Source organism: Tamandua tetradactyla, chromosome 16, assembly GCF_023851605.1.
Source record: "Tamandua tetradactyla isolate mTamTet1 chromosome 16, mTamTet1.pri, whole genome shotgun sequence".
NCBI classification, from domain to species: domain Eukaryota; kingdom Metazoa; phylum Chordata; class Mammalia; order Pilosa; family Myrmecophagidae; genus Tamandua; species Tamandua tetradactyla.
In genome coordinates, this window is record NC_135342.1 from 79006268 (window position 1) to 79019915 (window position 13648).

Sequence of the window (13648 nt, forward strand, 5' to 3'; positions counted from 1 at the left end):
AAATGGAATATGGAGCATGCGATGTTTTGCATGTGTGCATGTTAAGCTCTGTGTAGCGGGTGTGTTAGTATCCTCTACTCCCCATCTCCGAACCTCAGCGCCCAACTCTGCACATACAGGGCTGCTTCCTGCAAACATTTGGGGCTCGGCCCTTGAGGATTTTTTCCCCTGGCTGCCAGGAGCATGCTTAGCCCATGTCAGGGCCAACCAGTAGTGTTGCAGAGTCAATGGCCCGGGAGCTGCCCCCAAGCACGGACAGACAGGAGTTGATGGGCAAATGCCCCCAACCACGGTGGGGTAACTCTGTTCTATGCCATCTCCCAGAGGCCCCCAGCAAGATTGAGCTCCAGTTGCCCACGGCAGTAACTGGCTGGATAATGCTCCCTTTGGGTGCTGCTTCCCTTCCAGGTCCCATTTCCCTCTCCTGCCATATTTCCTTGGATCACCTCCCAAATTACTGGCATTTGAATTTTTGTCTCGGGGTTTGCTTGGGAGGAACCCAAAGCAAGGCACTAAGGAAAAGTGTATGAGGTGGGAAGGAGAGGTTGATATAAAACAAAACTGGGATGGAGAGCATCTGTGACCTTCTACCATCACTGCAGCTCCTTAGATAATATCTGGGAGATAGTGGGTGCTTGATAAATGTTTGTTAGGTGCATGGATGGATGGATGGAAAGCAGTGTCCCACCTCCCATTAAGGAAGGTGAAAAGGACCTGTCTTCTCCCTCCCTGGCAAGGCTGTTCCCATCTGAAGGTGGTTGTTCTACTTCCTGCCTTTTCGCCACCCCCATCTGGAGTGCTCCCATTTAGTTCCCATTTCCCAAACCTGCACTTCGGTTCTTCTCCTCTCAATTCTGTGGGTCCCTACTACTCATTTCCTTCCACTTTTGCTTCACATACCCAGAGTTAGCATCTGTTCCTAGCAACCCAAAGATTTCTAACTGATACAGCTAGGCAAAGCTCAGCACACGCTGAATACTAAATAGAGCGCTGAGTTTGCTGGCAGCTAAGACAAAAAGTCCAGTAAGGAGGGGGAAAAATGTACAGTTCATCAAGAGAGAAAATTTTATTTTAAAAATCATATGTCGTGATTCTGGCCAGGCTTTGGAGCATGGATAGAAGTGTATAATTTTTAGTTAAAACAAATGTATGAAATTTGCAACATGAGAAAAGATTCAGAGACTAATGCAGCCCATTTGGAAGGAGAGAATTTTCACAGAGGAAGAGGGCGGGTTGGCCGCGCCAGGTCAGCTTTCAGGGTCACAAGGTTTTCACGGGATGTTATTGCATCTCTTCTCCATCAATCCATCCTTCCCCAGCCCCGGGGGCAGCTGCTGTTACCCTTCTCTTCTACCTTGTAAGAAATGAGGCTGAAGGGGAGGTGATTGCCAAAGCCTCCAGATGTCAGCGGCCAGAAGAACCGGCCCAGGGTGAACTGACCTCCCTAAGTGCCGAAGGCAATCCGCCCTCTCCTGACATCCTTCCCACTCTCAGCCCCCCTCGTGTCCCCTCCACTGCCCAGCTCGGCCCCAAAGACCCACAAAAGGGCCCCAGGCTCCGGGGCCCCAGTGAACGGCTCTCGGCTGTGGGGCTCACTTGTGGGCACCCAGGACGCCCCTCCGGGAGGCGGGTTCCAGCAGGGGGCACGGAGAGCTCCCCCCGCAGCTCGCCCGCCCAGCGCCTTTGTGCGATTTGGGGAAGGGCACCCCCTCCAAGACTTTTGGTCAGACAATGAGCAAAATCAACAGGCAGATCTGCAAGGAGGTGAACGGCGCCCCCTAGCGCCCAGCCCAGCCTGCCCACTGAACCGCCGGCGTCTGGCAAGGGCTCACCTCCGCCAGGTAATCCAGGTAACACTCGTTAGGCTTTGTGACCGCCTGTAAGGTGTGCATAATGCTCCCATCTTAGAGACCAGAGAGAGACTGAGGCTCAGAGGCTGTAATAGTTTCCTGGAACTACCATAATGAATTGCCACACAAACTGGGGGCTGAAAGCAACAGAAATGCATTTTCTCACACTTCCAGAAGCCAGAAGTCTGAAATCAGGGTGATGTAGGGCTCTGGGGGTGAATCCTTCCTGGTAAATCCTGGGTGCTCCTGGCTTTTGGCTGCCTCCTCCAGTGCCTGCCTCCATCTTCACATTTCTGTGTCTCTGTGTCCTCTCCTCTTCTTATAGGTCACCCGTCATACTGGATTTAGGGTGCACCCTCGTCCAATATGGCCTCGTGCTAACCGATTGCATCTGCAGAGACCCTGTTTCCAAATCAGATGACATTCGGACATCCTGGGTGGACGTGGAGCTGGGGGTCACCATTCACCCCAGCAGAGACTTGTACTCCAAGGTCCCAAAGGGTTGGGAGCAGGAGTCAGATGGGGGCTCCCCCCTTGCTGAAGGGTTTCCCACGGCAGGGTGTGGCATGAGACACTTGTCTGTGGAAGGGCAGAGGCCACCTCCTCAGGCGTTTCCTCCCGGGCCGGGACAAGCACCGGCTTGCCATGGTTTCCTGTCCTTGTTTCAGTCCCAACTGCAGGCCACGGAGGTTGTACAAATGCCTGACTCCCAGAAGGGGCAGCTGCCGCTCCAACTCAACCACGTCGTGGGTTTCACATCACCTGCTCTGGAGTCGCCCCTGAGCCTCCCGGGTGGACCGACCTGTCCCCTCTGTGTCCCCTCTGGGACCAGCACACAGTGACGCAGTAGTACACACCCAAGGATTTGTCCCTTCCTACGCATCTGTTCCTTCCCTGCTGGGCTGGGCACCCTGGGGAGGCAGGTACCTGTCTAAGTCTCTCTTCCCACCCAGGGCAGGTGCAGGTGGGTGACTCAGGTCCGTGGCCCAAGTCGGGGAATGCAGGGGCGTCTGCCTTCAGAAATAGCTAGAGAGCCTCTGAGGAGGGACCAGAGAATCCAGTTCACTCTGATCCCCCTGGGCCCAGCTCCAGGCCTGGCATGTCTGCAGATGCGTGAACGAACAAATGAATGCACAGTGAATGAAGAATGTGTTCTCCCAGAGACAGAGTAGCCTGGCGGTTAGGAGTGCGGTCCCAGCACCAGGCCCTGGGACTCGCTTTTCCCCTCTTGTGCTGTGCAGCTTTAGACAAGCTTCTCACCCGTCCTGTGCTGCTGATTCTCTCCCAGGTTGAGTTCCCCAGAAGCGGGGCCTGGGGCGAGATTCAGGTGTAGGTGATTGATTCAGGCCCTGCTTCCAGCAGAAACCGGTAAGGACGTGGAGTAACAGGATGGCGGAAGGCCCAGCCTCAGCCGGGGAGCCCTGGAGGGTGAGCTGCCCTCGCCGGGCAAGAAGCCGGGTTTTCAGGCTGTGCACGGGCCAGCCAAGGCTCCAGGGATGCTCCAGGGGCAAGTTCATTTCCAGGCAATCCGGGTCTCTGTACTTCCAGGCAAAGCACCCCCAGGAAGCAAGGTCTGGCCTCCAAAGATTGCAGGTGTTGCGGGTTGGAGAGGGGCGTGACCCACACTGAGTGGGGGTGGAGGTGGGGTCAGAAATGACAAAAAGGGATCTGGGTGGCTCTCTGCATTGTCTGTTGCAGATTCCTCTCTGTCCGAGGCAGGTGATAACAGGGTGTTGGCTCTGAGGACACAGTGTGGCACAAAGTCAACCACCACTCGCCCCTCCATGCAGATTCCCTCGCTCCCCCCACAGAGGCAGGCTCTCAGTAGGCATTTGTTGAATGAATGAATCAGCTTCCTTATTGTAAAACCAGGTTACTATGCCCGCCCCTTCACTGCCCAAAGTATTTCTCAGCAGCCTCTCTGTGTCCAGGCTGGATGGGAAAATGACAATGAGACTCAGAGTGAGGAGAAGGTCATGACCGTGAGACCCAGAGTGAGGAGAAGGTCCACCCCACGCACAGCTGCAGGTTGCCCAGGAGGGGCCAGTGCTGCTGGGACACAGTGGCCCCCGGGGTCTTGCCTGCCCTCAGTTTCACCATAGCTGAGGCTCTTGTTGCTTCATTCATCAACTCAACAAAAAATTGAGCACCTACTGTGTGCCAGACACTCCTCTAGGTGTGGCAGAGACAGCAGGAAACAACAGATGTGCCCCTCGTCCTGGTGGAGCTGACACCCAGTAACAAATACATAGATGAACTCGGTGACTAGAAAGGAGCACGGTGGAGAAAACGCAGGGACAGGAAATGTGGGGCGACAGGGGTGGGGGCTAGTGCTTCCTTTTTATTTGTTTGTGTGGGCAGGCTCCAGAAATCGAACCCGGGTCTCCAACATGGCAGGCAAGGACTCCACCTGCTGCGCCACTGTGGCCCACCCTGCTTCTTTTGAAATGATTACAGACTCAAAGAAGCTGCAAAGATTGAACAGAGATGGTACCCTCCCCCCAGCTCCCCCCACTGGTTGCCTCTTAGTACAATGTCATAGTTACAATGTATGTGTATTGTGCTCTGTTCTTCTGTCACAGGCAGGGACGCATCCCCAACATAGCAGTCAGGAGAGAGCCATTCCTGTGATGGATGTGTAACTATGTGAGGCCACTGGGAGGCATCGATTGCATGCTTTGCGTGGATTGTATGTGAGTGTATCTTAAAACTGCAAACAAAAAAAGATAGACCTTTCCATCACCTCAAAGGTCTCTCTCATCCTACGCCTCTATGATGGCACCTACCTGCTTCCTCCACTGCCCCTAATCTCTGTAATCATTAAACTATTCTCCATGTCTATAATTTCGTCATTTCGTGAATGTTACATAAGTAAACCATACAGTGTCTGACCTTTGGAGATTGGCTTTTTTTCCTTTTGGCCAATATAATGCCCTTGAGATTCACTCATGTTGGTATGCTATTTTGTTTTAATTTTTTGTTCTGCAAGAATTTCAGACTTACTGAAAATGTGCAAAAATAGTACAAATCTCCAAGTCCATGAGTGCGCTGTCTCTCTCTGTAAATATATATATAATTATTATTTCTTTTCTGAACTATTTGAGAGTAAGTTGCAGACACAGTGTCCCTTTACCCTTAAAAAGTTCAGGATGCATTTCCACATGGGAACATTCACTTACTCTTATCAAAATCAGGATGTTGACATTGAAACAATACTATTGTCTAAACAGGCCTTGTTCAAACACTACCGATTGCTTCACTCATGTCCTTCACAGCGAAAGATAACCACCTTTTTCCTGGCCAGGATCTCCCATCACATGTTGGATTTGGTTGTTACAACTCATTGTCTCCTTTAATCTGGAACATTCCTCGGCCTTCCCTCCTCTTTCCTGGCACTGGCATTTGCAAAGAGTACAGACAGTTATTTTCTAGGATGTCCCTGGACGTGGGCGATTCAGGTGCAGCGTGTGGACAGGGCCAGGCAGAGGGGGGCTGTGACCTCCCCAGGGCCCCTCCAGGAGGCCCAGGCTGTGGACCTGTCCCTTCCCGTGGTCAGGACTGTGTCAGCCAGGTGACTGCACTGGACAGGCACCGTTTTTCCCTGCAGAATTAATATGTGTTTGTTTATGACTAAAGTTTCACTTGTTGCTCATTAAACTCTCACCTGCTTTATTTTTTTTTTGTTACAGAACTTAGTATTGAAGTAATACTTAGAGAGAAGTACACAATAAACATAATGAAACTATCAAAAGGTGAGAAAGTGAACACCCAGCCTGAGGATGGGTTTTGATGAGGGTGCTCCCGGAGGGCTTCCCTGGGGAGGTGACCCTGAAGCCGGGACCTGCGGGAGGAGGAAGGGAGAGGGGGCAGCCTGCAGGCAGAGGGCCTGAACCCAGCTCAGACCATAGCAGAGGCCAGTGGGGCTGGGGCGGGCGGAGGTGGGCAGATGGGCCAGCTCATGTGGGGCCTTGAGGCTGGGATGAAGAGTGTGGTTTCACAGCGGCCCAGTGGTGAGTGTGCTGGCCTGGGTTCCAAGAAGCACACTGGTGTGTTTGGAAGGTCATCCCAGGAAACAGCGGGAGGGGAGTGGGGAAGTGGGGCGGGCAAGGCAGGGACCCCATAAAGGGTGCTTTATTGCAACCGTGGGGTGTTTCTCCACCGACTACTGCCAATCATTGACTGCATGGGGGGTATCCATGCCCCCATACTTTCAGTCTGGGGTACCCCCCAGGTGTTGGCAGTAAGCAGCCTTGGCTTACAGGGCCTTTTGTGTCTGGCATCTTTCACTGAGCATGGTGCTTCCAAGGTTCATCTGCTTGTAGCATGGATTCCTTTTCATGGCTGTGTAACACTCCCTCGTGTGGACAGACCACCTGCATTTATCCACTCATCCGCGGATGGGCACTGGGACTGTCCCACCAGTGCCTTTTTTGTGAGTGAAAAATAGCATATATACAAAAAAGCAATACATTTCAAAGCCCACCACCACACCCACGAGTGCCTCCTTTAAACTTGTAATAAAGCCTTGCCCTGTCCTCCCTGCCCTTGCTGCAGGAGCCAGGAAAGGACTCTCCGGCGACCAAGGACGGTCCCGCCGGTTGAGCAGCAGGCAGCAGGTGAGGGTCTGGGGCGAGGGGCCACAGGGCTGTGTCCAGGCAGAGGGGCCAGCTCGTGCAGAGGCCGGGGGCCTTCAAGGAGGGCAGGGAGTGAGTTAAGGCTCAGAGGGGAGGTGGGGAGAGAGGCAGGCGGCCCTGAAGGGTGTGTGAAGGAGTCTGGACTTGAACTGAGGGTGGAGGCATCAGGGGAAAGGTATAAGCAAACGGTCCATGAGCAGGTAAGACCTTCATGGGGGAGCCGGGCAGGTGGGAGGGGTTTCTCAGGGTGCAGGAACTTTCATCGTTACAACCATGACAGTCAGTCCCAGGTGTACCAGGGGGGCTGGGCACCTCAGGGCTGCTGTGGGGAGCAGGGACTGGAGAGTTTCTGGGGAGAAATCAAAAGAGAGACTGAAACCAAGAAGGTGGGATTTAGGGGATGATTACGATTAGTGAATGATTATTTAGATATTCCCTTTTGCTTTCTGGTATATTAGATAGAGGGGAATGCCTGGCCCAGCTGCCTTGAACTTCAGTACTGACTGCATAGCCTTTATCTCATGCCCTTCTGATTGCAGAAACCTTGTGCCTGATGCTCGCTGTACCCATTTCACCTGCTTTAGCCTTAGAGTCTTGCGATCACTAAGGACAGCCCTAATGTTTATGATGAAGCACCATGAGTCGGCCCAGAGCTAACCTGCCCCAATCCCAAAGCTATCTTGGTAAAGGAAGCGGGAGCCAACCAAAATGGACCCATCGGATATGCGCAGTCGCTTAAACTTTAACCTCTCCGTGACCTACACCTCACTGTAACACTAACAGTCACACCCGTCATCACATCAAGCCACCATTTTCTTACACACATTCTGTGACTAAGCGTGTAATAGATCTGCACACGCTCAATAATTAGATCGTCTCTAATTACGTCATCTGGGGCCACTGGGCTCATTATCCTGAAACCTGCACAGGTTTTAGGTTTATGATACTGTAAAACCATCAGATACTGCAATTTGGGGAGACAGATTTTTAGGCCAATAGGTCATCTCATCTTCTGTTTTGCATCCAGCCATAAATACTTTCTTTCTTTGAAACACTGGTGTCTCCAGAATTGGTCATCTGAGCATATCAGACAGAGAACCCACCACTTTTGATCGGTATCAAAACTCTGGGGAAGGGCGGGCCATGGTGGCTCAGCAGGCAAGAATACTCGCCTGTCATGCCAGAGGACCCGGGTTCGATCCCTGGTGCCTGCCATGTAAAAAAAAAAAAAAAAAACTCTGGGGAAGGGATGCACGGGGGTGGTTCAGTGGTAGAATACTTGCCTTCCATGTGGGAGACCTGGGTTCGATTCCCGGACCATGCACCTAAAAAAAAAAAAAAACAAAACCCCGGCGAAGGGAAGTTTGGGAATTTTAAGGCTGGCTTCTCTCTGCCTCTGGGACTCGGCTGTTTCTGCTTTCCTACCCCACTCTTTCTCCTAAATCTCCAAAAAATATGAAGATCATCTCCCTTGTGCATACTGCCACCTTCTAGAAAGTTCTGTAACTTCTCAGCCCAAAGTTATACACCCTTTGGTAAACAGGTTTATTCACATGCCTACTGAATGGTGGCTCCCAGGAATGTGATGGGGAGAAGGATATCCAGGCGGGAGCCCCCACCCCCAGGGGAAATGTCTGCAGGTATAGGAGGGCTGGTGGGTCTGTGCATGAATCTGCCTCTTGGGGGTTAGCAAATCCCAATGCACAGGGCTCTGGCACTGGGGGTCAGGCTCTGAGGCCGCCTGGGGCTTTGATTCTCCTGGTGGGTTTAAGCCCCTTGGGGGCACCAGCATGTTCACATTAGCTACGAAATGCTCGGCAAATGTTTGTCAATCGCTCAGCAAATGACTATGGGAGAAGCCAAGATGCAAGTAGAAAATTAACAGCATCTGGAAACACGGTCAGGTGCATCATGGTGTCACGTGTGACCAGCTTCATTTAAGGGGGCCTCAATCTTTAGGGAGCCAGCTGGGTGCATTCCCCCCTCCCCGTGCTTGCTCTTGGCTTCTCTCTGCTCAAGATACTTTACCTTCAGGTGTCCCCAGGGGACACCCTCTCGGCTCATTCATGTTGCCTCTCCAGGCCACCCTACAATAGTCCCTATCACTCTGAGTTCTCATCCTGATCTCCAGACATTTATTTGTTTTCTGTCGGTCTCGCTCACTAGAGGATAAGGTACAAGAGAATAGGGAAAGGGTCTGCTGTGAATCTCACCACTATCAGAGCACCTGACACATGGCAGGGGCTTAAAAATATCTGCTGAATGAACAGACAGAAGTGGCTTAACCTCACTGAACCCCAATTTCTTCATCTATAAAGCTATTATATTAGTTGCTTGTGTTCACAGCCAGAAAACAAAGCAAAACAGATCTGATCGTATGTGCTAGGAACCATAATTTCAAACTAATTTCAAAAGTTAAATAATAATTGTTTAGAACACAGCCTACCCTTTCTAAAAAGGATGGCTTCTAATGCCAGCCTGATCATTCGTGAGTGAGGTTCTTTACCAAATAATTGCAGGTGCCTCGGGACGGGACCGCAGCTTCCTGCCAGCAAGTCTCGTTTGGCAGCAGCTTGCAGGCACTGAGGTGACCCCACTTTCCTAATGAGAGGGAATGGGATCAAGTGCGGTGGCCTCCCTGTACTCCAGGCCCAGGGCAGAACTTTCAGGAACGGCTGGCTGTCCTTGCTTGGTCCCGCCCAGGATTCTCCCGCCAGTGAATGCACCAGGAAGGCCCTCAGAGCTGCAAACCTCACATGTTCCCAGCCAGTTGTCTTGCCCGAAGAGATTCCCTGAGAGTGAGTGGCCTCCGGAATTCTGCAGGCTCAAGGCTGATGAACATTTTTTAAGGCAAAATCTTGGAATCAGTGGTGAAAGCTGTCCAATCCAACCTAAGTTACAGAACTAAGAAGGGATGGTGAAAATAAATATAAATAGCAGGTGTAATTGCCGGGTGAAAATTGAAGACAGTGACAAAAAAAAAAAAAAAAGACAATTAGATTAAATTCCCAAGAATGTAAAAAGAAGCAAAGGATCGAAAACCAAAGTTGAAAACTAAACACAAAATTATTTTTACTCTGTAAAAGAAAAAATAGTATAGACTGTTTAAATATTTGTCTGTACTTCGGAAATGCTTTCAGATCATTCATGATTAAATTGTAAATGGGGTGCTCATTTCTAAAACAAAATAAATATGATAGCAAATAGCAGAGCACTTGCTTCAAGCAGCATGGAAATAAAACAAGAGAAGGACAGAAAACAGTCTAGTGGTAACAATGATAACAATGTAAACACAATAAAATTCCATAATTTAAAGCAAATAGGCTCAGATGTGATTAATGACAAATTCAATGACCTGCTGCTTATGGGAGAGAATCACTGTTAAATTTTGGGGGGCATTTATCATGTTTCGGGCGCTGTGACAGAGACCAGGTCAGCAACTAAAGTGATGAAGGCAAAGAATTCCCCTGACGCCACCAAGCTTACACTGTGGTGGAAAATGAGCCAAGGACAGCCCCAAAATAAAACATCAGATACAGAGAGCACAGACTGGGCATTAGCGAAGCAGTGGTGGCAACATCAGCTCTGCAAAAGGGAACTTCAAGGGTTCATTTTAATGACCTAGAGATGGCATTCTACATTTACAAAAATTATAATCAACAGGGGAATCTTATGCACTAGCCAACAGAGCAGCAAAATACAAAAAGCAAAAATTCAGTTATACAAGGGAAAATGGACTTTCAGAAAGCAATTAGAACGGGGAATTTAAACTCTTCACCGCCATCCCGTATCACACCAAGTAGCTGAAAAGATAAATAACAATGGGACGAGAAAGAATGACTAGATACAAAACTAATTTTATCCCACACCAGAAGAATACACTAACTTTTCTGATGTCCTTGGAATATTTACAAAAAATGCATACAAACGGGGCATAAAATCTCAACAAATTAAGAAAAGCAGACATTGTGCAGGCTACATTTTCTGATCATCATGCAACAAAACCAAGAATTTAACCTAAACTGGGACTAAGGGTATCCGTTCAACGGCTTCCAGTCACACTGGGCTGACCTCTTCAGCTGCCTCTGTGTCCACTCCATTTCCTCCAGCTCAGCAGGCCCAGGTGTTCCACAATACCCATCACCCAGAATCTCCTTCCTGAATGTTCTGGAAGTTCTTAAACTGGTCCACGAGGCACAGAGGGGAAGAGAGTTGCCCTCGCAGTCATGCGTCAACAAGAGGCAGGTGTGGGATTCAAATCTGGGACTGGCTCACACCAGGGTTTTGGGTTTTCCCCTTTATTCTAGGGCCTAGGCTGACCTGGGCCTCTGCTCGCATTGGCCGGGTGGGGGTAGCATGACGTTGTCACCTCTTCTGCTTTGTTAAAGGGAGAAGATGCAGGAGAGACAAGAATGGCTACAAGAATTGCCCACTGGGTTGAAGCGGGCTGGGGCAACCAGCTATTGGGGAGCAGGTGAGGGTGGTGGCAAATATTTGTTCAAAGGGGGCATCTCAATCAACTAGGCAAATGCACACATTATCTCCCGTGGTCCCTGAGTGACCCCCACTCTACAGATGAGGAAATTGAGGCACAGAGGGGTGGCCCCGTCTTCCCCAGAGCCACCCAGCTGCCACATGGGGAGCCCGATTCATCCCAAACCACTCAAAGCCAAAGCCAATGGCGGCCCTCAAACCACTCCAGCTCCTGGAATTCACCTCCCAGTGCCCCGGGGCCCCTCAGTGACAGTCGGGGCGGGGGGGGGGGGGGGGGGGGCGTGTCCAGGACCTCGCAGCAGCAGGTAGGAGTCTGCTCGGCTCCCCCATCTATCTGCCTTGCTTCCAGGGTGGCCATACCAGGTTCCCAGGAGAATTGGTTAACTCTCAACTTCCAGCTTCCAGGTGGGCTTCAGACCCAATAACTAAGGATAGGAAGGGGGCTGGGAATTCGCATGTTTAACTAGTTCACTTTGCCCCCCCACCCCCACCCCAACTCCCGCTCTAGGTGATTCTTATTTTCTGGCAAGTTTGGGAAACAGCCCAGACTCTGGGACATCGCGGCCCTCAAGGGCACGGGAGTTGCCGCCGATCTCGCAGGGCTGGGGCAGCGCGACGCCAGGTGCGCGGAGCGCGGCAACGCCCCGAGGGCGGGGCCTCACCTGCGGCGGGCAGGTAGGCAGCTACCTGGTAACCCGGGCCTGGCCCTGGAGGCTTGGGCGCGCGCAGCCAGCCCCGGCCTCACCGGGGACCGAGGGATACACGCAGCCAAGTCGCTGGCCGGCCACGAGGGGCCCCCGCCTGCTCACCATGGTCAAGCGACGCTTCTCCAAGTTCCTGCAGAAACTCCCCTTCTTCGGCGCCGGCCACCCGTACGAGCCGCTGGAGAGGAGCGAGCTGGAATCCCTGGTGAGTCGCGGCGACCGGGAGCGCGACAGTCCCCCCCACCCCTCCTACCGCAGCCCCTCAAGGCCCCATCTGCGGGCCGCCTGCCCTTCCATCCACTCGGCGTCCTCTCTGTGGGCCTAGAGGAGGCTCCCTCTCATAGCAGTGCGAGCTTTCCTTTCTGCGCTGGGCGGGACCCTGGCCAGCTCACTCATCGGCAGCTTGCTGTGTGCTTGGAAAACTGAGGTCGTTAAGGGGCGCACCACCAGGAAGTGGCCTGGCTGGGAATTTAACCTAGGTTACACTGGCTCCAGAGAATTTAAACTCCAGGTAATTCACCCTAGGCTTATCTGTCTCCCTACCTAGGCTACTACATGGTCTCTTAAAAGCTACCTGAATTGGGGGGTGGGGGATGGGGAGAGGCTACTCGAATTGGAAAAATAATGATAATGTAACTATGTAAATAATATTTTAAAAAGTGGTTGCTCAAATTTTTTTCGCGAGAATATTAGCGATCATGGTGGGGTATCAGGAGATGAGTAGATGGGCCCCCAGCTTCACTGCCCCAGCCACCAGATCACTTTTTAAAAACCGCTCACATTTGCATGTTGACTTAGAGCTCCAGAGGAAAATAAACCGACAGAGTTCTAGGACAGGGGAGTCTGTCGGCCTAAAACCTGTGGAAACCGGGGAAGTGCCAGATAAAGCCCTCCCTGCTGCCTTGGCTAGTGGATCCAACGGTGGTGGTGATTCCTTTGCTTTGTAAGTGTAGCTCCTTGCACGATTTAAGGAGAGAGAGGTTGCTGGATGTTTGCAGAAGCAACTCTATGTCTGAAGCTTATTGCTTTATTTGTTTTTTTTTCCTTTAAAGCTCAATCATTCATTCAAAAATAAAATTCCTGGAAGTCTCACCTGGGCTTGCTCATGAGAATACAACCTTGCAATGGTCTTTTGACTGGTGGAGGAAAACTTCCAAGTTGAATTTATTTTTTAATGAAAATGATCAGCTGAAAAATATTTGATTTAAAATGTTTAATTTTTCTCCTTATGAATGACAGCGGTCAAAACAGTTTGGTTTTATGATATTTAAATATGTGGGCCCTTCGAAAATAGTGCTTTACAAGTTGGTGTTGAAGTGGGAATTCTGGAGTGCCGTGTTAACTAGTAGTGTCATGTTAACAAGTAATTTTCAAATTACATCTTGTCCTGCTGGGTTGTGTGTTCCATACTAATAGGATTCGGTCAGGATCCATTCCTCCGCGTATATGCTGTGATAAGCATCCTGCTTCAGTGGTTTGAAGTTAGTTGGCCAAATGGCTTGCCTTTCCTCTGTTACCCCCCCTTCCCTCCCTGCCCCCCTTTCCCATGCTTTGATTTCTGCCACAGACTGGGTCTTTTCCAAACACTCCTGCTGCATGGTGTGCCAGGGCGAGGTTTTGTGGGATGTTGGGCTGTGCTGGGTGATGAAACGAGAGTGGAGAGGCTGCGGCACCCTTGGATTTTGAGCCCTTCCTCAAGGCGGGTGTCACTGCCCAAAGCTTTTCAGAGGGCCCCCAAAGCTTGGGCAGTGTTCCAGCCTGTCCAGGGCATGTGGGGCGCTCGCCCACTTGCTGTGGACCTGGGTGCTGGCCCAGCGTGGGCGGCAGGCGTGATGACCTGGCAGCTGGCGGCAGAGACCGGCTGAGAACGGAGATGCCCAGTCTCTAAAGGTGGCCTTGCGCAAACACAGGAAATCACCAGGAAAGCGAACAGGGAGTGGGACGAGGCAGGGAGCGAGGCGGGGCT

General features: G+C 51.3%; 1 protein-coding gene across 1 annotated transcript in view; it reads left to right on the forward strand.

Moving 5' to 3' along the window:
- The first annotated feature begins 11648 nt into the window (after positions 1-11648).
- The window catches only part of ATP2C2 (ATPase secretory pathway Ca2+ transporting 2), a 90734-nt gene continuing 88734 nt past the window's right edge, over positions 11649-13648 (forward strand). The window contains exon 1 of the mRNA XM_077133201.1: positions 11649-11887. Within this exon, the coding sequence (XP_076989316.1) occupies positions 11789-11887 (99 nt within the window). The 5' untranslated portion in view covers positions 11649-11788. The remainder of the gene's footprint in view (positions 11888-13648) is intronic.